Source organism: Echiichthys vipera (genome assembly GCF_963691815.1).
Source record: "Echiichthys vipera genome assembly, chromosome: 18".
In the NCBI taxonomy this organism is placed as follows: Eukaryota; Metazoa; Chordata; class Actinopteri; order Perciformes; family Trachinidae; genus Echiichthys; species Echiichthys vipera.
The window spans coordinates 16,151,982-16,173,368 of NC_139843.1; the positions used below are offsets into that span (position 1 = coordinate 16,151,982).

General features: G+C 41.3%; 3 protein-coding genes across 4 annotated transcripts; 2 read left to right on the forward strand and 1 right to left on the reverse strand.

Annotated features, from left to right (window-relative positions):
* Positions 1-504: 504 nt before the first annotated feature.
* pms2 (PMS1 homolog 2, mismatch repair system component) lies at positions 505-6,186 on the forward strand (the record flags this gene model as incomplete). Its single annotated transcript, XM_083932160.1, has 11 exons — positions 505-620; positions 1,876-2,043; positions 2,147-2,244; positions 2,344-2,443; positions 2,895-2,979; positions 3,066-3,218; positions 3,342-4,188; positions 4,274-4,441; positions 4,536-4,636; positions 4,761-4,930; positions 6,043-6,186. Exons 2-11 carry the CDS (start codon positions 1,888-1,890, stop codon positions 6,184-6,186), a joined length of 2,022 nt encoding a protein of 673 aa, XP_083788286.1. The 5' UTR covers positions 505-620; positions 1,876-1,887.
* A 927-nt stretch (positions 6,187-7,113) lies between these two features.
* On the forward strand, positions 7,114-13,277 carry rsph10b (radial spoke head 10 homolog B; the record flags this gene model as incomplete). The annotated part of the gene is made up of 18 exons (XM_083932348.1): positions 7,114-7,328; positions 7,431-7,506; positions 8,062-8,130; positions 8,641-8,814; positions 8,895-8,980; positions 9,062-9,182; positions 9,308-9,484; positions 10,191-10,293; positions 10,399-10,490; positions 10,606-10,795; positions 10,912-11,020; positions 11,303-11,382; positions 11,668-11,816; positions 12,039-12,143; positions 12,253-12,384; positions 12,492-12,551; positions 12,826-12,892; positions 13,045-13,277. 18 exons carry the CDS (start codon positions 7,114-7,116, stop codon positions 13,275-13,277), a joined length of 2,238 nt encoding a protein of 745 aa, XP_083788474.1.
* Positions 13,278-14,214: 937 nt separating this feature from the next.
* dlgap5 (discs, large homolog-associated protein 5) lies at positions 14,215-20,732 on the reverse strand. 2 transcript variants are annotated; one of them, XM_083932398.1, is made up of 19 exons: positions 20,592-20,732; positions 19,693-19,940; positions 19,407-19,594; positions 19,157-19,231; positions 19,011-19,050; positions 18,829-18,921; positions 18,608-18,694; positions 18,414-18,488; positions 18,256-18,293; positions 17,875-18,137; positions 17,489-17,662; positions 17,277-17,365; positions 16,994-17,158; positions 16,786-16,886; positions 16,431-16,686; positions 15,661-16,325; positions 15,371-15,536; positions 14,498-14,541; positions 14,215-14,353 (listed from the first exon to the last, which is right to left on the reverse strand). In XM_083932398.1, exons 2-19 carry the CDS (start codon positions 19,928-19,930, stop codon positions 14,246-14,248), a joined length of 2,865 nt encoding a protein of 954 aa, XP_083788524.1. In that variant the 5' UTR covers positions 19,931-19,940; positions 20,592-20,732; the 3' UTR covers positions 14,215-14,245. The 2 variants fall into 2 exon arrangements, with proteins under 2 accessions (XP_083788524.1, XP_083788525.1); XM_083932399.1 differs by lacking the exon at positions 14,498-14,541.
* Positions 20,733-21,387: the final 655 nt, after the last annotated feature.

Here is a 21,387-nt window from a genome sequence, read left to right on the forward strand (position 1 = left end):
GTCCAGTATGATAGGAGATATTGGCAGGAAAAATAAAGGCAGGAATTCCAATATTACGTTGCTGTTTCATGTTCCAGATGTCAGGTTGAAGGAGTGTGGAACTGAACTTGTGGAAGTGTCAGACAATGGCAAAGGAGTAGACGAGGCCAACTTTGAAGGACTGAGTGAGTGTCAGAGTTGTTTATCTCTAACCAGTTAGTCAAATTCTGACTAATGTGTTTGGTTGTGTAAACCTCTTCTGTACGTTCTGCAGCATTGAAGCATCACACGTCAAAGCTGAGGGATTTCTCTGATCTCATCCACGTGGAAACGTTTGGCTTCAGAGGTGAAGCCCTCAGTTCTTTATGTGCTCTGAGGTAACGCACTTCCACATTCAAATTCACCTTTTTTGGATGTCGCCTCGTCAGCTAAAGTTCCCTCCGACCCCCTGCTACAGTGGCCTGAGTGTGGTGACGTGCCATGAGTCCAGTCAGGTGGGGACCAAGCTGGTGTTTGACCACAAAGGCCACCTAGTGCAGCGGTCGCCTCATCCCCGGCAGCAAGGCACCACAGTCAGCCTGCAGCAGCTCTTCTACACCCTGCCTGTTCGACACAAGGAGTTCCAGCGCAATATTAAGAAGGTCAGTCAGCAAAGGAGCGTTCGTATGTTTCTGCATGGTTTTGTCTGCTGTGTGATTACAAATTATATACACTTTATTACGAAACTCCTGATCATTTTCCAAAAGCAACAGTTTTCCCTGCATTCTAGGCAGCCGATGGTTTCTATTCATGTTCTATAAAATTGTCTTGACTTTATACTTTCTTGGGATTAGTCATCCAAACTCTAACCTGTTTATTGTATGATTGCATGATAAAAATGGACATCTTGTCAGAATTTGACTCCCTCTCTTTTCATCTTACCAAATAAGGGCATGTATGTGACGTTGGGGGGAGGGAGATACGTCCATCTGGCTGACGTGTGACTCCGAGGACAAGTGCGGGCCAGAGGCTAGCTGTCATTCAAGAGGCCGCACTCCTAATTATTCATAAACTTTAACCTCCTATAAAATTAAAACTAGCCTGGGACAAAAAAATTCACCCACCTCAGTGTTATCATGGAGATCCTTAACCTAGAATGTCTGGGTTTTTTTTGTTCCAGGCCTTAAACAGGTTTAATTATGCTGTGAAAATGGCCGGTTTAACATGGGGGTCAATGAGAAATTGCTCTATTATGAAACCTGCCTGATGAACTGCAGTTGTTGGCACTTCTGTATTGGCTCAACCAGGAAGTCGCTGTGGTTGGGGCTTCTTAACATAGGAAAAATGTGAAATTTTAAATCTATTTTTACACAGATGATGAAAGCATGTGCAACATTGAAGTTACTAAAGATATAGTAACTAGACAACAACTCAACTTTCTCCAAGATTTAAGAAAACAAAAAAATATTATGAATATGTGGCTTCAACGTGTCCTGTCGATTTTTGGCAGAATTCTCTAAACCAAAGCTGAGGGGATTTTAAGAATTGTTTCCCCTGCTCCAATCAACGTTCGACCAAGACTAAACATCTAAGGAAATCCACAACATTTTGCTTGGAAAAATAAACACTGCCTAAAGAAATTTACTATCAGGATCTAGAAAAGTGATAGAAATTGTATTTATTTGATAGATATTAACTTGAAAGGCAATTAAATAGATGAAAATCAGAGTACAACTTTAAATGTATTTGTTTAGAGCCAAATGTTGGCTTATTATACTACCCATTTGCCGTATATCAGACAGAATTGTCAGCTTGTTTCACGTTTGGTGGGCAGATTCAGTGGTGGGGACCCAGACAAATAACCTACAGTATGTCATCCATCTGTAATCCCCAATAATTCATTATGTGTATTTTCAGGAGTATGCCAAAATGATCCATGTCCTGCAGTCCTACTGCATCATCTCTACAGGAGTGCGTATTACCTGCTCCAACCAGAATGGGCAGGGAAAGCGTAGCACGGTCCTCAGTACCGGTGGCAGCCAGAGTATGAGAGAAAACATAGGGGCCATATTCGGACCAAAACAGGTTGGAAAACTGTGAAACTCCTCAGTTATAGTAAAATTTGCAAATCATTTAGTCAAATTTCCTTATTTGGTTTGTTAAATATATTTTCCTGTGTGTTCTGCAGCTACAGAGTATTCTGCCTTTTCAGCAAGTGTCTCCAACAGAAAATATTATAGATGAATACGGACTCAAAGATGCAGATCTACCCAAACAGCTTTTTTCGTGAGTGACACAGTTGCATGGAAGTCCTGTAAATGCTCTCTCTGCATCAAAGCACAAAACATTCTTTCTTTCTCTTTATTAAAAACTGTGTTTTGGCAGCATGACAGGGTTCGTGTCACGAGGAGACCATGGAGTCGGCAGAAGTGCCACTGACAGGCAGTTCTTTTTCATTAACAACCGGCCATGTGATCCTGTTAAGGTAATTCATGTTAAAAGTATCATATTGTAAAATCAACTTTATTATGCATTTACAAAATACGCTATAACAGTACATCACACCATATGATGAGCATCACATTATTAACTATTGGATAACAAAGAGACGTAACAACAAAATAAATACATACATAAATAGAGATGAAAAATAATAATGATAATTTTTCTAGTAGAAAGTCAAAATACAAGTATGAACCTGAAAATAAGCATAATAACGGACCTCTAGGTTTAAGTCCCCCTATTTAGTATTCATAAGCAGTATACACACATTTAGTGATGGTTTCACACACTAATCTAGTTGACATAAGGCCATTTAAGTGTTTATTAATGAAGTAAGTATTTGTCAAAAAATTTAAACTTCTCCTATGCAGAAATATCCACATATTTGTCAGCCTTATCTCTGTTTTGTTCTTGTTTCTTTGTTTTTTTTGCAGGTGACCAAACTTGTGAATGAAGTGTATCACATGTACAACAGACATCAATATCCATTTGTCGCCTTGAACATAGCTGTTGCTTCCGGTAAGAAAACTGCTGAAAAGTTATATTATCTAAAACACACTGCTGACTTTCTGTTGTACATGCCTGTTATTGTGGTGTTGTTTCAGAGTGCGTGGACGTGAACGTGACCCCAGACAAACGACAGATTTTCCTCCAGGAGGAGAAACTTTTGTTGGCTATTCTGAAGACCTCTCTCATCGGCATGTATGAGGCCGGAGTCAATAAGATCAGCCTGAACTATACACGCTTACCCAGCACCAGTAAGAACAGACAATGAGCCTGCATATCAAAACACAAGATGGATATATTGCTATTACAGCAAAGTAACGTCACTGAGAGATTCTCCAGTGCTTTGATTTTGATTGTCTATCTCTTGTCTCCAGATACAACATCTGCATCTGAAATCTGTCAGGTTGTCCCGTCTAATGAGAACATGCCAGAACCTGGAGAGGACATGGAACCAGTGACGCAGAGCCCAAAGCCCTCTCTGAACTTGGCTGGCCTAAAAGCTGCTTTTTCAAGTCATCACAGCTCCGATTCTGGGAAAAAGTCAAGCGGGGCAAAAGCTGCCAACAGTGGCCCGACGCAGAAAACACTGCAGTCATTTTTTAAGGACACTGTCAAACCTCCAGCCTGTGTAACATCTCCTTTGAAACCCACAGGAGACCTAGCTAATTGCTCCCCGGTGGGAAAGTCGGTGCTAGATGGTTTCAGGTATGGAAGGACGTTACCCAGTGATGCAGACTCTGAAAAAGACAGCGCCGGGTCCAGCTGTGACGGCGCTGTGGCAACACCAGATATTCAGTCTTTTGGCGCAGAGTTCAGCTCCCCTGAAGCGACCTCTGACAGTTTAAAAAAGGAAACATTCGAAGAAGACAATATTCACACCGTTCCTGAGCACCCAGTATTGCAGCCTGAGCCGCACACTCCCAATGAGGACTTTACTGTGAGCCCAGATGCCAAGAGGGCCAGGAAAGAGAGCCCAGGTTTCCCAGCAGAACACAAATCCGACACTTTTTCCAAATCCTCCTTGACAGTGGATGCTCCGGTCTGCCTACAGAAGAGGACAGTTCTTCTCCGGTTCTCTTTCCAAGAGCTGGCAGTAAAGGTGAGGAGGTTACAGGACCTGCAGAAACAGAGGGCCGGTGAGGATCTCTACCGACGCTTCAGGGCCAAGATCAACCCTGGGGAAAACCAGAGCGCAGAGGAAGAGCTCAAGAAAGAGATCAGGTGGGGTTTCACTCCTATAACTACTGCTTAACTCGCCAAAGTATTATTTCCAAAACATTAAATATTTTCTTCATTACTTCAACAGTAAAGACACGTTCAAAGAGATGGAAATCATCGGTCAGTTTAACCTGGGCTTCATTATCGCCAAACTCAACTCGGACATCTTCATGATCGACCAGCATGCCTCGGATGAGAAGTACAACTTTGAGATGCTGCAGCAGCACACTGTACTCCAAGGACAGAAGCTCATAGTGTAAGAGTCTGAATCAGCTAATGAAGTTTGACTCGGGGTGTTTTTCAAAAAAAAAATTTGAACACGTTTGATTTTTTTCCGTTTCTGTTCGCAGCCCTCAGAAGCTTCACCTCACAGCCGTCAGTGAAAATGTACTCATGGAGAACATCGAGGTTTTCAGAAAGAACGGCTTTGAATTTCTCGTAGATGAGGACGGTATGAGCGTTTATCCGTTAAATACGAATTATTAAAGTTATTCATGATTTTATCTCAAGTTCAGAACAATTATTTTGATTGTTACAAGATCTAAACTACCTTTTTTTTGTTACTGTGACCGCAGCCCAGGTGATGGAGAGGGTTAAGCTGGTGTCTCTGCCCACCAGTAAAAACTGGACATTCGGCCCAGCTGACATTGAAGAGCTGATCTTCATGTTGAGTGACAGCCCGGGGGTCATGTGTCGACCGTCCCGCGTCAGGCAGATGTTCGCCTCCCGAGCTTGTCGAAAATCTGTGAGTTCATACTAATAAATAACAGACACTTTTGTATATTTTCTGATATTAACACAGACCAGAGTTTGGCTTTAAATTAGGATCAACATCCATCATCATTATTTCCCGCTTTGGTTATAATTAATTATTTGACTACACAAATGTTTTTGTGTGTTCAGACCATTTACAGCCAATAACAACTGCCCGCCACTTTAGAAAGCATAACTTCTTCTTTTGTCTTTTGGCCGCCTTTCCCGTAACCATTGATTTCCATTCAATTCCTTGAACTATGACAATTACCACTGGATGCCATGTGTACTTTCATCATTTTGTGTTGTGCTTTAGTGTGGCACAGACTTGGGAATTTAATGTGCTCTGTTAATAAAATTGCAATTGCAATAATATTTTTAATTTTAATGAAAAAAGTAAACGTGCACATATCTCAAGAATCTCTTTAACCTCTGCAGTTATAATACTGTACTGAAATTACTGAAAAGAAATGGCTGCATGGAAGTATAATATACATATAAATAATACATAACCCACAAATCTCAATCTTCAAATTTTGATAGTAGTGTAAGGTGTTTGTGATTTTGTAAAATTTAAAATGTAAAAACACTGTGATGGTCCTTTTTATGCATCTGTGCCATCTTCAGCCTCAGAAAAAAAAGATACTGGTCATATCTTAATAATTCCTATGTTAATTATGACAACATTTCAGACAAATGTCTAGTAGGCAAAAAAATGAATAGTGGTTGTTTTATATCCAAAAAGCAAAACGTCAACTTGACTGTGACATCATAATGTGTCTTTTCATTATTCAATGCCATAACTCAGGAACAGAAGGGGACACGTTTGGTCGTATACTGAATTTACGACACTAATCTTGAAACTGTGGTTATTGTTTAGATCTTAATAAAAATACAGTCTTCACTACATAAATGATCAAGTCTGGACAGACATGGATGTAAACTACAGGTTGGTGGAGGCATACAACCACCAGGCAGTAATTCTAGTTACATATCTTCAATAAGGGTGCTTATTATGAAGTCAGTCTATTATGAAGACTAATTTAATAACGTTGATATTTCCCTGGCACAATATCTATTGTTTTTGTTTCTGCCCATCCTCAGGTGATGATTGGCACTGCTCTGAGTGTCAGTGAGATGAAGAAGCTCCTAGTTCACATGGGGGAGATCGAGCATCCATGGAACTGCCCTCACGGCAGGCCCACCATGAGACACCTCGCCAACCTCGACATCATCTCACATGACTGACGGTGTCGAGGAGAGGAAGTTTCCGAGAATCTTAGATTACAATGTCTTTAAGCATAATTCTGGTGTAAAATCATCCCATGGTCTTTTTCTGCAAATTGGGTCATCAAATAAGCCATCGAGACTATTTTTTTGTGTATGAACTATTAATGGAGAGATCCCGGAGAGCGGCTAACAGTTGGCAGTGGCTAACACTGATTAGCTCGGGGCAGCATGGCGCAGGCATTAAAACATCTTTTTTAACCACTAATACTCAGAATAACACCAAACCTCTGCAGTAGCATGAGAAGAGTCCCTACACATAAAACGAAGCATCAGTGGGCTCCTTCTTTTCGATTGCATTTGGTAATCGAGTGAATGGACTTTACCACGAGAGGAGCTGGTACCGGGGCCAGCAGGTGCTGTTAGCGACTCCTGGATAGCTCTGTCAATCGTTCATACACAAAAACAATTGTCTTGATGGTTTATTTGATGACCGAATTTGACGAAAAAGACCCTGGCATGATTTAACACCGGAATTACACTTTAATATGTCTGGAATGTGCTTTTTTACCGGCATGGATCTGTTAAACATCACCCTTGCAGTGAGTCCAAACCTAAATACAGTATTTATGTATGGTTCAAACGCTTAGTATTGACTGATTAGTATGTTCTATTTTATATCTATTTTATTTGTATTTTCATTTCAACATATTTTTTTTATATTTCAACGCCCACTTTATGGGATAAATAAAAAAGAAATGTCTATCCTGTTGTCTGTATTAAATCACAGGTGGTACTAAATGTTAATTTTGACCCTTTTTGACTGAGAATGGTTGCCGTAGTTGTGAGCGTTCTTTACCGTTACCATGGAGATGATCCTCGCTTGCACCAGAGCTACATAAACAGCGTGAAATGACACGGGAGAGTAATTTAAAGAAGAAAACTACTATGAAAACCGACAAAGAGGAAAAGGAGACACCGAATGGAGACTCAGAGCTGCCTCTGAAAGCGGAGGAAAGAGAGAAGGGAAAGTCAGTGAGCAGCTCTGCTGGTTTCAAAGGGAATTCAGCGGAGGAACAGAGCCAAACCGACCCCGGAGCGGAGCTGCCCGAATATGACGACATTCATCAACTTCCCACACTTTGTGCCGTGATTGTACACAGGTAAATAGCATTAATAATTAACATAAGTCATTTCGTGCACTCAGGAATTAACAGGGACCTTTGACGTGAAGTGACGTTCACGTACCTGTTGGTGTCTGACAGGTATGAAGGGGAGACATGTGGCGGCCTGTTTCACGGGGAAGGCGCTGCTTGTTTTGAAGGAGGTCATACATACAAGGTACTACTGCAGATAAAGCCACATTTGGTTTCAATCCAAAGGTTAGGTTAATTGATGACTCTAAAATTGCCCGTAGGTGTGAATGGTTGTCTGTCTCTGTTCGTGTCTATGTGCCCTGCGATAGACTGGCGTCCTGTCCAGGGTGTACCCCGCCTCACGCCCGATGTCAGCTGGGATCGGCTCCAGCACCCCCCGCGACCCCGACCCCGGGATAAGCGGTTGAAGATGAATGAATGAATGATACAGTCATTTCATACGTCATGAATATTAAAGTCCATTTTATAACATTTACTAATTATAAAATCAATTCTTTTTTAGTGCGTATTTGAACTATTTCAAACCACTGCAGATGTATTTAAAGGGGAAATAATATGCTTTCAAATGATTGGAAACGGCCTACAATTTCTAACGTTCTTGCTTTAAATGCAATACGTTGCATGCTCTTTTGGCTTCAGATGCCTTCTCAAATACCATCTGAAAATGCACCAGAAAGGTGTTGCTCCAATTCGCATAAAGGCAACTATTTCTTAAAGTAACATACCTGTTTTTCTAAAGGGGATGTTTTCCAAGGGTCTTATGGATGGACATGGTGTCTTCACACTGGCAGGCGGATTAAAATATGAGGTATGGTAAAATAATGATATATCTCTGTCCTATTGATTAGATTTGTATTTGATTATTTAAAAAAACTTGCATAGCAGTCATTACATACATTAAATATCATAGAGGATAAAAAACACAATGAAGGCTTATTTCTATTGTGGTCCCACTGTATACAGAAAAGTGAATACTTAAAAATTTACATCTAATGGAATTGCATATGCATGGCATTAATTTAATATTTTATAAATATATATGTATATGCCACATTTGTTGAAATACAGGTTCTGTACTCAGAAAATAAGTGTATTTAGCTTGTCCTCTGCAAGTGGTCCCAATGTCAGACTGCCATTATCACTATTATAACTGCAATTTTGTTGAGTGTTTCTTAAGAAAAGTACTTTACAATAACCCATGTTTACATAACATTTCTATTAACATGCATCCAAAATGAAATAAAACAGTAAGGTAAAATAAAGTAGAATGTGCCAAAATAAGGAGTTTGACTGGGTTTTTCTATTTCTAATCCAACAGGGTGAATTTGTTCGTAACGTGCCCATGGGCCAGGGCACCTACACCTGGCCAGATGGCAGCACCTATAAAGGGGAAGTGTACAATGGTATACGACATGGAAGTGGAACCTACAAATGTGCAAAGAACGGTGTGTCATACACAGGGCAGTGGGATCGGGGCAAGAGGCACGGAAAGGTATGATCCATCAATTCATATCAGGTAGCCTGAAGTCTTATTTTCAGATATGTTTTCGTAATAGGTTCTCTTTGTGATAGGGTGCAGTTTATTATAACCAGGATAAGACCTCTTGGTACAAAGGTGATTGGGTGAAGAACAACAGAGAGGGATGGGGAGTGAGACGGTATGTATCGAGCACATGATCTAATCTGTAGGCTTAGTTGCATTTGAACTGCTCAAAGGTGACAGATGTGTCTTGTAACAGCTACCCCTCAGGTAACATTTACTCTGGTGAGTGGAAGAACAACCTGAGACATGGAGAGGGCACGATGAACTGGCTAAAACTGGGACAGCAGTATGTTGGCATGTGGCAGGATGGAGTCCAGGTTTGAAAGCAGCACACAATTAATGCTAAGCTTACCCATATTGCACAAATTCCAGGACAATAGCTTTATATCCTCCTTAAAATGTGGTTTATCCTGGTTTATGCTTTTGTTCTCCTCTCTGGCAGCATGGGCGAGGCACACACGTCTGGGTCCTGAGGCGGGCGGATGGATCCCAGTATATCCAGAACAATCAATACACAGGGGATTTTGTTAAGGGTCAGAGGCACGGACAGGGAACCTTTTACTACGCTGGTGGTGCGATCTATGAACAGGAATGGAGGGAGAATAAAAAAAACGGCAAGGTTAATCGATGATACAGAATTACCTTCACAGTTAATACGCATGTCCTTAGTTCTGTAAACTACAGGGTGAAAAAGATTGGAGGCCCTTTGCTTGGAAGAAGCACATATTAGTTATTAAAGGGGTCAAATGCTCATTTTCAGGTTCATACTTGTATTTTGGGTTACTACTAGAACACGTTGACATGCTAATGTCCAAGAAACGCACTTTCTACCTATATATTCAAGATTCAATCTTATATATATAGGTAGAAAGTGCGTTTTTATATAGTATAGTTCTGACATCACAACTGTACAGAAGTCCTGACGGCTCGATTAAAGTCACCGTTTTTGATTGCAGGCGGTGTGCATTTCTCTGTGGATTTAGTGTTTTGATACTCACCTCGACCTGCTTTATAATTAAATAAGACATGTAAATCCCACTTTTTACAATATGATACTTTAAACATGAATTACCTTAACAGGATCACATGGCGGGTTGTTAAAGAAAAAGAACTGCTTGTCAGTGGCACTTCTCCCGACTCCATGGTCTCCTCGTGACACGGACCCTGTCATGCTGCCAAAACACAGTTTTTAACAAAGAGAAAGAAGTGCGTTATAAATAGCAGAAGATGAAGATGGCATTTATTTCAAACGGAGTGCTCATTTATGATACCCATGCATGTATTTAAAAGAAATTCTAAAAGTCACTGTACTGTATGGTTCACAGGGGAAATTCACGTTCGAGGATGGGCGTGTTTTTGAAGGAGAGTTTGTGGACGATCGGATGACACACAACATGAATGGAAGCAAAGCTCCTATTCCTCTGCCTGGTAAACACCTACAGTACATTCAAAATGTTCAGGCTGAAATTAAGTTTATTATTTTCAGTGTTACAGTCTCACAGGTACAACTTACAATATTGTATCCTACTACAGGTTCATCTATCTTAGGACCGGACATGGTTCTGAACATCGAATGTCTTCTGGAGAAAATCCCAGAGAGAAAGCGCGACACTGAGCGTAAACAGGTCAGGTCCCACCTTACACTGCAACTTTGTCAACATACCGGTATGCTCTTTTCCCCTCTTTTGTCCTTATTCCCACCCATGTTCCTGACCTGATACTGTGATTCATGTATAACAGGTGGAGTTTGTTGTGCTGAAGCAAGGCGGAGAGCTGAGGTCTGTCTATAGTTTCTACAGAAGACTCGGCCACGCCCGCTCCCCAGATAACACCTTCCTAATGTCCCGCCTGCAGCTCTGGCGCCTTTTCAAAGACTGTAAGATCCACCATCACGGCATCACTCTGACACAGATAGACCGTTTTATCAGAGGTGAAAAGCACGAGCACTCACAACCTCTCTTACATACTTGATCCACCTCACATATACAGGGCAAGACATTGATGGCTTCATAATTACAGTTTTAATGTTTTTACTTTGTGTGTCAGAGGATGCTACAACAGCAGAGATCCACTCTCCTTTCACCCCCATGCTTCTGCGTAGAGTCCTCAGCTGTCTCGTGGTTGTGGCCTACCACATCTACCATAAGGACATGGTGTAAGAAATTACTCCTAACATTCCATCACCAGTAGATGAGACACTTTTTTTTCTTTTTAATTATGAACTTCAAAATATCTAAGAAGAACCCAGAGTCCTAAAACCTTTGGTAATCCCGGCTTTCTATCTAGCACCATTCACATGTAAAACTTGAGAGTTGTCTAGTACTTTGGTTTATGACTAAAGACTTGCTAAACAAGCAAAGTAATAGCATTGTAATTGTGAGCATGTTAGCATCCTGACTTTAGCCTTTGGTTCAAACACCACTTCTCTTCTCCGCAGGTCACAAAACAACCTTCTGGCTGCTTGCTTTTCCAAACTGGTGACAGAAAACATCCTTCCCAATGCTAGGAATGTAAAAGGTGCTAACAATATATATTAAATCATGTACACGCACACATTAGATAACAGATGATCCTGTAAACGGATTTATTACAGCATAAGAAGCATCGGGAATCAGTTATTTAAAAGGTTAAATGCAAAACAGAACACAGCAAAAATAATTAAGGAAAAAAAAAGGTTTCTGTTTTTTTCTGAGACGACACATCTACAGAAATTGATTCATCACCCTTGTTTAGGTCTGCATTGCGTAATAATAGCTGTGCTTCCGTTTACTCTGGGTAAATGAACTATAACTGTTGATCCAGGCTTCCTGTTTAGGCAGCCAGACCGTGCAGTTCTGGCTGTAGACTACTTAAACAAGTGTTATGAAGTCTACCAGGCTTTCTGCAAAGTCAACGCAGCCCCCACGAATGACCAGACAATGACCTGCCGACATCTGCTGTGGATGTTCAAGGTACAACAGACTGTAAAACGAAGATTACCACTCACGTTAACTTCTTCCTATTGTTAATTGTTCACACGTTGCTTGTTACTACAACAAAACCAGAGGCCTGCTCAGTGTTGGATGACAGGATGAAACAGTTTACCATACATTATATGGATGGAAAAGCTTCAACCGGCGTTAAGTACATTCATTAAGACATTGTGTTGATTTGTTTATTGTAACCCCTGCCAGGATCTCCATCTGCTGGACAACAACCTGACCACAGCGAGATTACTGCAGATCATCACTGCAGAGAGTCTTGACCCCAACAACCTGTCATCCTGTCTGGATCTGGAGGTCTGCCAGTTGACCACCGAAAGATTAGCATTCATCTGCGTTTTTTTTTTTGTATATTTCTGTCCCCTTCAGTACAACTTCTGTTGCCGTCCCACTCTTTCTGCTGCAGATTACATTCCTTGAGTTCTTTGAGGTACTTCTGGGCTCCGCCGAGGTGAAGTGTCAGCGGGTTTCCGAAGGCGTGAAGGAGGGCCAGCCGCCGTCCAGCCCTGACCCCGAGGCCAGGGGGGATCTACCCGAGGTGGTTGGTCTGCTCAAGCATCTCATGACCTCTTCACCACCTTACCTAGTCTGTGTAGAGAGTTTCAGCATTGATTTGGTTGTTGTTTTTACTGTTTTTCTATCCAGGTGGCAGCTCCAGTGAATTCCCCCATCACTCCTGAAATCTCCAGGCTCAAGTCAGTGGAGGTTGGTTGAACGGGCAATTTAGCATGGGGTAGAAAAATATACTTTTTTTGTTAACGTGAAACTAGAAATTTGTGATTGGCTCTGCAACTAGGCAATGATTTCACCGGCAACATGAGTTATCAGTATCAGCATTAGAAATCACCCATCCACTTTTATATGAAAAGTATTGTTACACTCCTGCTGTTGATATTGATGAAATATGCCGTGAGCTCGGCTAGGTCTTTGTTGAAATGGACATATATTGAAACATAATTGCATTTTTGTGTTATCATAGACAAGTGACCTTGGAGGATTATCCACTGGTCAACACGTGGAGAGCCAACAAGATGAGAAACCTGCAGGTTTGTTTTGCTGGGAATTAATTTCTGATTCTTTCAAATAACATATACTTAGTGTATGTATTGATGTAGGAATTCACATCTTTCTATGATGGGTCAGAAAATACATATTTTTAAACTAATGTTCAGTCTAATCTGCATCATAATTCCTCTAGAGCACACGGAAGAGAACAGAGGTGAAGAAAAGGGCGTGCGAACCAGAGGAGTGGCAGCCAAAGACCTTGACGTGGAGCTCTGGAACCAGACCATCCACCAATTCTTCAACCACTTTTTATTCCCGGCTTTTGAATATAACCAGTTACTTTCCAGAAACATGAAGGAGGAGAAGCTATACCGGGAGGCCCAGAGACGCATCGCTCTGGCCAAGGCCCAACAAAGAGCCAGGTAGAACACTTCTATCAGTTCTTAGCTATGATTTTATCTTTATTGGGTTATTTGATTGTATTATGAAGTCAATGTATTTGTTCATATGTACAGGGGACAATAGTCTAAATCTATCAGAATATATAATAGTTTATTTGTTGTTTTTTAAGTTTTCAAATAAGCAACAATTCCCTCTGAAATGTAGTGGAGTTGATATCATGTAGCGTAAAAGTTTGTATGAAGTAAACTCCCTCCAATTGTACTTAAACACAGTACTAAATAGTCTGAAGTGAAAAATATACAGCTCATGTTTGAGTCTATTTGTTTCATCGTGTCGCTGTCATGTTTTTTTCTGATTTCGCCATCATCCATTTAGGTTGACTGAACAGCATTACTGGCCTATATTTCAATTTATGAAAATGCTTTGAGAGTCATACTTCTGTGTAGGCACAACCACTAGATGGCGTCTCATCACTTCCTATTCCAGTATTTTCTCTTGGATGAGAACTTTCTCGAAACCAAGCCCCAAATCCTCCCACTGCTCCTTGACTCACACTATTGTGCCAAAGATGTGTGTAGTGCTCAGTGTTGTACAGTATTGTGTTACACATCACATTGAGTTCCCTTGGTATGAAATGCGCTATATAAATAAAGATGCCTTGCCTACAGGTAGAAGGGGAATGACGCAAGGTGCAGAAAAGAAACCAGATGATGCCTGCTGTTCTGCACCTGAACCATCCACAGTTCAAAAATAAACAAAATGTCCAGAGCTTTTAAATACAGTGACTAATAAAAGAAATTGAGTGCACAGCTGATTTGTGTGTGGATGTAAATGAAGAGTAACGGCCGTTTCCTTGTTGTACTTAAAACTTTTAATTGTTAATACAAAACTATTTTCCAGTAATCTAAAAAGTCAGAATCAGAATTGTTTTGAATAACAAAAGTAGTCAATATACATGTCAAAATAAAAGCTTTTTAAAAAAAATGTACTCTTTAGAGGGGAGGAGTGAAGACCATAAGGTCACTTGGACAGACAGACTGGCGTATCCGGTCCTTCAGGTCCGGGGTGAAGAGAAGCATGGCAGGCTCCACTGTCTGGGCCTGAAAAATGCACCAAGAAAAATACAGTAAGAATATTCATCAATGATAACACTAAAATAAAAATACACATTATACAGTTCATTGTGGTTTTTAAAGATATTTGGAAGTAAAGAATTTTTTTTAACAAAAAGGGGAAACTTTGACCTGTGGTGACTGAAAAGTGAGCACCGGAGGCACCGCTGGATGTTCTGTGATGACAGTGAGAAGTGAGCACGACAGTGAGTAAACAGAAAAGTGCAACTTAAAAATATCAGTTTAAAATTAACCTCAAGAGAGCTCAGTGTCGTATTCCCTAATAACATTTTCTCTGAAAGCTGCAGCATGCAGGTCTGATTTGAGAATTGCCAATGTATTTAAAAAAAAGAAACATTAGCAGCCCTTCTTATGGCGTCTTCACACCAAACGCAGAGCGAGTGTTTGGCACAACCAGATACAAAGTCAGTGCAAAGGCGCGTCACCCCCGTGATTTGAAATATTTCCACTTGAGTGAGAGCATAGCCCTGAATGATTTCAAAAAACAAGTATTTTGAAAGTTTTTAAAGGTTGATTGCTTGTCATCATGCAGACCAGACAAAGCATTCATTCAGACATTTTGCTAATTGGCATTATTATGTAGTTATTGACATAATTTTGATCCGCTTATTACATTTATTAAATCACAGCTAAATCTTTATCCTCCAGGGGTTGTTCCTGGTCAAATTTACTGAGCTGTGTACGCCTCTAGATGATGATGTCCAGACATGAAGCAAAGCAGCAATAGGAAGAGAAGCTGATGTCACTTTACCAATGTGTCTCACTCAAGTGATCACAATATGATCCAGCGGTCAGAGTCGCATGAGTAAAGCAAGTTTGGTGTGAATACAGCATTAGAACTACTACAATATAAATTCTAGTTTTGCTAACTTCAAACATTATTTGGACATCCTACCTACTGCAGCTTTACAGTGTTGTTAAGGTATCAAACCCAGGTGTACAAAGTGTGTGTGCAAGCACAGTACCTATGGGCAACAATCATACCTGGTTCTTGCCAAGTAAGCATGTCCTCTGATTGAACTCCGGGACTCTCCATTTCTACATCCAATGTCATGGGAGACGGTGTCTCTACAGCAACTGTCTCCTGTGGTGACAAGCTGCATCTCTGTGAAGGTAGAAGGTAACGCTCAAAGTCCAACCCAGGAAGTTCCTGCAATTACAAGAGAATAACTTATCGTATAGCAAGGAAAAACATGTTTGGATCATGGAATCCTATGAGGCTTAGATTTTTAATACAAAAGAAGGATTCTAGTGAAGTCTGTACTTTTGTTTACCTCAACAACTGAGCTGTCTGCCGGGTGACACACAGTCTCCTGGGCCTCCACGGAGCCCTGCATAGCAGGAGGGGAGGAAATGGGAGGCTGGCTGGGAGTCACACAGGGTGACAACATAAAACTCAGAGATGATGAGGGCTCAGGGGCCTGGGAGACTGGACGAGGGGTTTTGCACGGAGAGAGGGAAAGTCTTGGAGACATAGGGAGGTCAATATTGGCAGCTTCAGCTGGTTCCTCTTGCTCCTCGATGACAGAAAAGGATGGAAGTGAATGTAGAGGTGTAAGCGTGCTAAACTCAGGAACAGATGCAAGGTTTTCCTGTGTTTCTATCTGGTGTGCAGGGCTTCCTTCTGGCTGGGTGTTGTCAGAAACCACTTCCATGACAGGTGAGAAACAAAGGGAGACATTTACAGTGTCCTTTCTGTTCTGGGATGACTGAGGAGTACCAAGCTGAGACTTTGGTGCTTGTGCTGGGGTTTGGTTGAGGGTAAGACGGATGTGAACAGGAGTGTGGACGGGCTGAGCAGGAGATGCGATGGTGTGAATGGGGGTCTGCGCCAGTGCAAGGGACCGTCGAGTGACTCTTCTAGGTGAGAGGTAGTTGGAGCAGGGAGAGGCCTGGGGCAGCACAGCAGTACTAAGACGGCTGGATCTCCTCGCTGAACCTACAGACACAACAATATTAGTCCAACAGGGAAAAAGTACGCAAGCAGACCTTGACAAATGACATGAAATGCAAGGCCTTTGGCATGTAGTTATTTTTCTCTCACCTGACGGTCTGGCTGGGCTCTCCACCTGGAAGAATCCTCCGTCAAAGACGACTGCGTCAGTCAGTTGGGGCTTTGCTTGGGGTTGTGGTTCCTGAGAGTTCAGGCTGGGGTTGTCCTCACCGTTACTGGCATCATTTGCTGCTTTCTCTGCCTCGGCTGCCTGCTGTTTGGCTTTCATAGCCGCTTTTATCGCAGCCAGGCGAGACTTGGCTGCTGCTTTGGTTCCTGTTGGCTTGGCGGGTGCAGCTGATGGTTTCTGACAAAAGCGTGGGACAGGCACAGTGTAAACAAAGCAAACAAACAAGAACACGTGATCATAAAGTAAAATATGTACACACTACTTAAGAATCTTCACCTTTACTACTTTCCTCTGTCGTGGTGGCGGTGGCTTGTCCTCCTCCACCCAGCCTCGGGTCTCTGCTTCTTTGAGAGCGTCAAACTTCTTGTGGACATCCTCTACCTGAAAAAAAAATGTCAAAAGTACAAAATACATTTACAAAACTATCCTTCTCCTTATGTATTTTTCATCTGAAAGAATGCACTGTCCCTCTTATGTGAGTTACCTACCTGGTAATACACCATGTCCCAGAAGCCCTGCAGGTCACTGCAGGTTGTCGTCTTCTCCCCTCGCCCCAGATCGCAGTCGTCGACCAGACCGCTGAACTGTTTGAAGCGCTCTTTCATCAACAGCCGTGCTTGGCCTACCGCTGTACGCATGCGGTCTCTCACTTAACAGACAAGAGCATGAAAGATACTGAATTAGAACCGTTATGTTTGGGAATGCCTTTTTTTCTACTTAGGACCACCACCAAAAATACAGTCACATGTTCAGCATGACACACTCACTCTCTTCCGGGATGGACTCATCCTCCACTTTAGACTCCCAGTGGGCGCTCAGAGTCGTCAGTTTGTCTGTTTCATTGACAACTTCCGCTCTGAGTAATATACATAAAAGAAACTTATTGTAAACATTTAAACTTATTGTAAAAACTAAAGACATATTTGGAAAATCTAAGATTATTAGAGTGATTTTTTTTATTTTAAAAATGACATGCCACCTGAAATATGGTACATCATGCTTTGATTCCAGGGGGCTGCCTTGAGTCGGAGGGGCCATTGTGGGGGATGTACGTGGAGGCGAGTGGCTAAGGCATTTAGGGGGAGAGGGTTTTCTTGGCTCAGCCTGAGGTTCTATGTTGTAAGCGGGGACCTCTGGAAGAATGAAGCTTGGGCTGGGTAGAAAGAGAGACAACATGGCACTGAGATATGAAACAAATAATCATACACATTTTTAAGAGGCTCCATTGACAAAAATGTCCTTATTGTTTTATACTCACTGCCATAATTAGACATATACGCATAAATATATATATATATATATTTTTTTTTTTTTTTAAAGCTGAACAAGGTTTTACATATCTTCAACAAAAACAACAGAACAGACCTTGGCGTAAGGAAGGCGTCTGCTGAGCGCGGAGTGAGAGGCTCGAACTTGAAGGAGGACAAGCCAGTGGGAGCCTGGAATAGAAAACCCTTTGGAGCAAAAGAAGGTATGGTGGCTGGTGCTTCGACGGGATCCACAGCGGGGATAGAGTCGGCCGGGGCTTGGTCCACCACCATGTCTTCCTCTACGGAGCAGGGTGCCGGGCTGGGAGGACGAGGTCTTTCCTCTGGCTCCTGCATGTCAGGCCCCTTTAGCTCAGGCATCTACACAAGACAGAAAGAGCAAACTTGTTAAATTGACAAGTAAATTATGTATGCATGCACTGTATGTATGTAAATATAAATAAAAGGTTGCACATTTAAAACTCACAGAAATGCTCACCTTGGACACAGCAGGCACTACAGTGTTGCTGATAGTTCCTGAATATTGAGATACACATACGCAAAAATAAATAAATGTAGTAACAAGTTACAGCAATTCAGTGCAAATGATCGATAGTCTCTAAAATTGGATGGCTCTTTATCAACATTTGATGATACCTTTACAGCTCCTTTCTTGGTCAGAAGGGGGGGCCACATGGCTGACAAAGGCTCTGCTCCTTGTGGCCCTTACATCTGAGGGTAAGGGGAGACATTTAAGAGTGGTTTTAAACAATAGCGCCTCTCTGTCTTTGCATTGACGGTCACATTTATAGTCAAAGAATTCAAAGCTCAGTGTGCACCTGCAGACTTACCCTTAGGTTTGTCTTTCACCACAGGGGCTGCTGTAACAGGAGGCCTGTTGGCTGATCTGGTTGACAAAGCTCGTACGACGGGCTCAACTACAGTAGAATGGCGTGACACGGAGACGCAAATAAGAGATGCAAATAAGGAAACATGATAGAGTGAAAACAACCCGATAGTCGGTCACAAGGTCTGGTTATGTGTGTGAGCATTTTCCCTTCTTATTACTTACCTGCAGCAACCTTGGTCTTGGAAATAGCTTGTACCGGCGCAAGCTTGACGGGAGCAACCCGGCTCCTGGTTGATCTTTCCACGGCAGGCTGAGCTGTAGGAGGAATGAGAAGTTATTTTCAAAATATGCCAGGATGCAGAAGATTTCATTTGAAATAAAAAAGGGACCTTTGAGAAATGTACCTTTCTTTGCTGCAGTATTTGGTTCCTGCACCTTCAGAGGCTGTATACATTTAGGCAAAAGAAAAGAAATGCGACAAAGTGCATATTAGCTTTTAGTTTCATGGAAATTATAAGAATGCAGAGGGATATCTTAGAGAAAGTAGTACCCTCTGGACTTGCTGCTGCTGTTTCATTGAACGAGTGACTCTGGTATTCTGGGATGGAGCTGTGTTCACTTTTGTCTGAAAGGCAGGCAAAAAAAAAAAGCATTTATCATTATAACTGCCGCAAGGAGCTATTCCTCTGGTATAACTGATATCATCATATCCAATAGAAATAAATTAAAGCTGTGGGTAGATACGAACAGTCAAATATTGTAAACTAATGTTGTTATTTATAGAGGACACCCCCCCTTACCTCTTTTGCTCTGGTTAAAACAGCTGGGACCACAGGCAGAGAGGCAATGGTCAGGTCGTCCTTTGGATGATACATGCCCGTCTTAAATACCCCTTTACGCTCCTTTTCTCTCTTTTCCTTCTCCTTCTCAAGAGCCTTACGCTCCTTCCAACGCTCAAGCTGTTTCATCCGCTCTTCCCCAGCCACGTCTGTGAAGAACACAAAGGTTATTGTGGGTGCGGGTGGGGGTGCCACACTGAACAAGATATTAGTTGAGTTGTAGCTGGGATAGAAAATGGAGCCGTACCTTTAGCAGATTTTGCATTGTTTAGCGTCTTCTCCTGAATGGTTGACATGTTGGCCATTGCGATTGAGGCATCCAAGGAAGACATTTCCATCTCTGGGAAATTTGCCAACTGCCTGCGTGTGTTCAGAGTCCGGGCTCGGTTCTCTTTCTGGGTCTGAGACCTCCTACGGGACATTTTTACCCTCAGCATCGACACACTGGTGTCCCGCTGGCGTAGGTGAGCAAATCGAGAATCCATGTTCAGGTATCTGGAGTGAAGAGAAACAGAAAAAGAAGATTGGGTATTATAGACATATAACATGTATTAGGAGATACAATTTGAGGTAACAACATAGTGTAAAATACTCCATTAATATCAATATCAACATTTATAAAAGAGTGAAAAGGGTCTAAATTAAAAAAAAAGAGGCATCCAAATGACATGACATCTGTTTTGAACCATGGACTCAAATAACTGATCAATTAGAAAATTAAAAAAACAAAAGGCTTTTAGACTACTATTATTGTCATTATATTGATTATCTCACTTAAGTTTATTTTTAGTCAACAAAGTCATAACTATGGACAAGATGTAACAGAAAGAAGCACCACACCTTCAAAAACATCACAAACGGTGAACGTTGATAAAGTGTGGACCACAATCTAACGTGCAGTTTAGCTAACTTATGTTTATCAAACCTCGTAGCAATTTAACTCACTACTGATCGTCGTAACACACAGCCAACGTTAACGAAACACACCGTGAACTCTGCAATAAGTTGAACTGGTGTAAAAATGTCACGTAAACACGTTAGCCAACAAAATGAGCTCGAATAGCTAGCGTTAACGTTAAAGGGGACTCAACTAGCTGCCGTTAAAACGCCAGTTAATAGTTAGTTACAGATACACAGCCTTCTTACCTTATTCTTTTTTCCCCCAAAAAACCCACGTATAAAAACAACCGTTCTCTCCTGGCCGTCCGGTAAAAAGAAAAACCTTACTACCCAACGGACGAGCTCAGTCCAGCCTGAAAAACACAACAATCATGGCGGGTGAGTTTTTGAAACGCTTCTAAGGTGACGCTGATTGGCTGCAAATCAGACTGGAACGGCGAGCGCTGATTGGTTCCTTTTCCTCTTGTTCTGCTTGTTTTCCTGTGGCAACACCAGTCATATCTGATGTATGCTGCTGCCACCCACTGGTCTGGAGTGGGAAGTGTAGTAAATAAATATACATGTATATACATATACATATGTATATATATATACATATATGTGTATATTTATATGTATATATATATATATATACATATATATATATATGGAGGACTAAACATGACTTAAGTCTCAATAAATAAATAAATGCATAAATATATAAATAATTACAGGAATAAATAAATAAATGCATGAATATGTGTATAAATAAGTAAATAAATGATTACATGCTTTACATTTATTTCTACATTTTTGTTTACTTACATTTATTTATATCTGTATTTCTTTGTCCATATGTTATTGAGGTAGGAGGTCCCATTTATGCATGCATTTATTTATTTATTCATACATTTATGTATTTATTTATTTATTGAGACTTAAAGGTTGAACATGTAGAGTCTTCATTAAAAGCTATAGTTAGAAAGTAATAATTATAAACCCACGGGGCGTTTTGAGGGGTACAGAATGAAAGTATTGCTTTTCCATAGAAAATATATAATTA

What these genes read in the sequence shown, in the direction of transcription:
- dlgap5 (XM_083932398.1), bottom strand. Translation starts at nt 19,930, where the DNA reads ATGGATTCTCGATTTGCTCACCTACGCCAGCGGGACACCAGTGTGTCG. An exon ending in CAATGCAAAATCTGCTAAAG is followed by an intron (nt 19,595 to 19,692) that starts GTACGGCTCCAT and finishes TGTTCTTCACAG; the next exon opens with ACGTGGCTGGGGAAGAGCGG. An exon ending in TCACTTTTCAGTCACCACAG is followed by an intron (nt 14,354 to 14,497) that starts GTCAAAGTTTCC and finishes TGCATTTTTCAG; the next exon opens with GCCCAGACAGTGGAGCCTGC.